This window comes from Quercus suber, unplaced genomic scaffold (assembly GCF_002906115.3).
Source record: "Quercus suber isolate HL8 unplaced genomic scaffold, Cork oak 2.0 scaffold_1675, whole genome shotgun sequence".
In the NCBI taxonomy this organism is placed as follows: domain Eukaryota; kingdom Viridiplantae; phylum Streptophyta; class Magnoliopsida; order Fagales; family Fagaceae; genus Quercus; species Quercus suber.
In genome coordinates, this window is record NW_027071031.1 from 714 (window position 1) to 4919 (window position 4206).

At 35.8% G+C, this 4206-nt stretch overlaps 1 protein-coding gene across 1 annotated transcript; it reads right to left on the reverse strand.

Annotated features, from left to right (window-relative positions):
• Nucleotides 1–1141: 1141 nt before the first annotated feature.
• On the reverse strand, nt 1142–1877 carry LOC111999877 (F-box/kelch-repeat protein At3g06240; the record flags this gene model as incomplete). Its single annotated transcript, XM_024031990.2, has 1 exon — nt 1142–1877. A coding segment is annotated over one exon (736 nt), but the record flags the coding sequence as incomplete, so codon positions are not given.
• Nucleotides 1878–4206: the final 2329 nt, after the last annotated feature.

Below are 4206 nucleotides of genomic sequence, written 5' to 3' on the forward strand. Positions count from 1 at the left end.
GGGCGATCATAAAGAGAAGACATGTGTTCCAGAAGAAACTAAGAGAGTAGAAATATAAAAAATTCTTACTCTCTCCTACTCTATTGACCATCTATTTCTTCACTGTCCGGTTGCTATGGATTTGTGGTCTATGGTTTTGGGTTTATTTGGAGTAAGCTGGGTTATGCCGTTGTTGGGCTTCTAGCTTGCTGGCAAGGCAGATTTGGTCATCATAGAAATGGTCATTTATGGTTAATTGTTCCCCATTGCTTAATGTGGTGTCTTTGGAGGAAAGGAATAGTAGGTGTTTTGAAGATAATGAAAGATCCATACCAGACCTCAAGCTTTTTTTCTTTAGGACTTTATTAGATTGGTTGGCTACCTTGCGAAACCAATCATTCTCTTCCTTTCTTGATTCTTGTAATTTTTGTTGACCCCTAGTACACTCCCTGTGTATTAGGGTGTCCCTTTTTTATATCAATAAAATTTATTACTTATCCAAAAATATATATACAAAATTCTTAGTAAAAGAAACAACACAAATACAATATATGTCATCAACTGTATAAGATGAAATCATTTTCAGCATTATAAATCATTGAGAAAAAGTTCCCAACTTAGCTTCTTGGGAGTTTTTTTTTTTTTTTTTTTTGGAGTGGTGTTACGATTATGGTGCTATGGGAATCCTTTCAGTAAGAAGAATGGCATATGAGGCAATTAAAGATTTAAAATGTACAAGCACCATCTTTAGCATACTATGATCACAATTGACAGATTAAGAAAAATGTATTAATAAATCCAAGGAGATCATGAAGAACATTTAATGCAATTGTGAAAACATGAAGTTAAAAGAGGTCACCAGAACATTATCAAGAAAGAAACATGAAATTCACAGTCCCATTTACTTTCAACCACTTAATAAATAAGCGTGCTAAAAGTTGATAATCAACACAAACAAGTTGGTTTTTTCATAGTTGAGTATACCACGACCTTGATAGGCTATCTATCATAAATACAAATCAACTTAATTAAGGTAATCAATCAGCAATATATTCATCTCTAACTCATAATGAATGAATGCCAAGAATATATGAAGAACAAAACAGAAAATCATAAAAAATAAGCATGAAAATAAAATGCACCTTGCCTGTTGTTGTTCCTATTAGTAAGTAACTGCAAGGTCGGGTTTGTCTAGCAAAACTAGACTCTCAACATAAGGATCAATAAAACTATACGTAGATCTAGTAATCCCAAGGTCTTTAACCTCTTGGGTCTCAAGGTTTCGTGACACAAGACTATTTCTATATGTTTCCAATATAACCTCGCCACTCTTCCTAAAAGCTTTTGGCCTTGGTATGTCCTCCTCCTCCTCCTGTGGGGGCGCTTGAGCATCCAAACTTATAATTTTGGTCCATGATGACGCATCCGCATCCGCATTCGCATAGTTTTTCAACACCCATATATCGAGAGTGCCAACAGGTTGGATCATGGCAATGGAATTCCCATATGCCAAAATAGATACCGACTTCCAATAGTCCATATCGGAATGCTTAGGCAGTGGTATCTCACGGAAGACCTCATCCTCCAAATCAAATACCAAAACAAAGTAGAGAAGTCTGATTTCTGGAGTTGTCTTGTAACAAACCAAATGCAAAGCCCCATTGACAAAAGCCTGTAGGCGTTGGTCGATCATCGTTGTATCAGGAACAACACATTTGGGACACTGAGCAGGAGCAGTAACCACTCTCCATTCCCCAGTGGCAAGTGAGTAGACCTCAACCTTGGGTGTAGATTCACCCTCAAAAAAGTCCCCATCCTCAGGAGTGACAAACCTCACGACCTTATAGTCATTGGTTTTGGAATCAAACCCAACAACTGCGTAGTAGGGAGCGGTAGTCCTGAAGGAGAAATTGGGGTTAGGTAGTCGCACGTATTTTTTAACACAAGGGTTCCAGAGAAGGAAATAATAAGCGTCGGTGTATATACCATCAGCTAGGCAAATCAAGCCATTACAAGTACCAACTACGCGAAGTACTCCAGTATTGCGGAGTACTCCAGTACCGCTTTGGCCATGGAAAGGGAAGTCGTCAAAGCTGGTGTATTGATGGAAATTGGTGGTGTTGTCGTCCCAATGTAAAGCGTGGACTTCTTTTCGTTTCANGTAAGTTGTCTGACATTGCTGCTACCTTCACAAGAGAGAGATCGGTGCTCACATTGAATCAGACAAGTTATATATGACCCTAAATGAATTACAAGGTGGATTCAAAGCCAAGACAAATTAAAGATAGACCTAAGGCTCAAATGGAGAGAACATGGGCCTAGTCCTCAACCAAAAACAAAGATGAGCCTAAGGAACTTAGAGAGACAAGGTTGGGCCTAATGCTCTTAGATGAACAAGGACAGGTCTAAGGCTCCAAGACAAAGCAAGGATATGGACCTGAGGCCCCTAAACAAATAGTCATAGAAATAGAGAACAAAGATGGGCTTAAGGACCCCTTGGACAAAACAATGATGGAACTATGGCCCCAAGAAAAAACCAGAGTAGGCCTAAAGCCCCTAGATGAAGTACGAAATGGACTTAATGGCTCTATTTTTTTTTTTTTTTTTTTTTGGGGTGTGGGAGGGGAATGTTAGTACTCCTATAGATATTATGCTCGATAATAATTGTTTGTAGAATCGAATTCCTAAAAGAGTTTAATATGATTTTCATAGTGAAATTTAAAAATTTTCATTTTTAATATAAATTACGAGATTGGTCATAATATGATTTTTTTTTTCTTAATAACATAGGAAGTTTTGCTGAGAATAAAGGCATTCGAGGAATACAGACCTGCGGTTTGAGTCATCAATATGAGGTATGGACCATTCCAAAATGTTATTTCTTTAGTCATACCTCCAAGTCAAAAATGGTGAATACATGATGCTTAATCCAAAGAAATACAAAAAGTAATTGTAACAGATAAAGAAAAGGAAAATAATGTGTTATAATGTTTTGAGTCCACCTATGATTAAAAGATTATACAATTTTAACAATATTTTCTCATTCTCCTGTAACAAAAGAAGATTTTGACATCAGACAAGATTTCATGTCTACAAGTCTGCTACCATAATTATGAATTGTGAACAATCTTGCAAATCCCACAAGTGTTTCATGACATTCAAACTTGTGGCACACATCGAATAATACTAGATGACAATGAAACCTTTAGTCAAGGAATCCATAACCTATAAGTTATAGCACACCTCGATAATTATTTATAAACTAGAATATAATCTATTAAAAAAACATTGAATTTCTCAACTCCATTCACTGTCAACCTTTTTGACATTAGGTGCTTCTCGAAGAGCTGGAAGGAGCGGAGATCACAACGTTTCGCAGATTAAACTCTGATGAAGAACGTGTCATTATTTTCATGCTTTCTCTCCGCTTAACTTGTTATCTAACATATTTTACTTTTTGTTTCTCTCTACATTAAATGCCTGAACATGATTATTTACAATTCTTACAAATAGACACAATTTTATGATATATTGTTTGCAATTGTTTGACATGACATGATATTGGCTACCCTAAACTAGGAGACGGTTTTTACAAGGGGAGATGGGTACCTAATCCTTTCTTATCTCGTAAATTAGCCTCTGAACCAAGATCAAAGGTTTTAGACTAGACTCTTGTCCGTGTAAATTTAAATTTTCTTTAGAATGTAATTAGGAAAAAAAGCAATGTAATTTATTTTCTTAGTTGTATCTAGGACCAAAGCATTGTAAATTCTTGTTACAAAATTGATGCAAATTGTCATACATATTAATGCAATGGAAGCACTTTTTCTAATAAGGTCTTCTTATTTTTCCATTTAATTAAATAAGTGACAACTTCATGTAAAACCCTTGATCTAGGGGAGTTACAGTGAATTCAACATTTTAAGTATCACAATTGCACCCATTCGTGTGGGTTAGGTCCAATTTGAGAAAAATTGGCAGGCCAAGGTCGTGATTGCTCACAATGAAGAAGGGAATGAAAAGAAAAAGAAACGGTTACGTTAGGAAAACGAAGAGGCAGGAAAGATACCCGATAGCTAAACTACACGTAGTTTAGGCCACTCTACTAAACTACATTTATTTAGTATTTTTTTTTTTTTTTTTTTAAAAAAAAAAAAAAACTCAAAGTCTTGAATTTCTGCAAAAAGATCCCCAAGGAGTCTAGGAAAACAAAAAATTACAAATCAT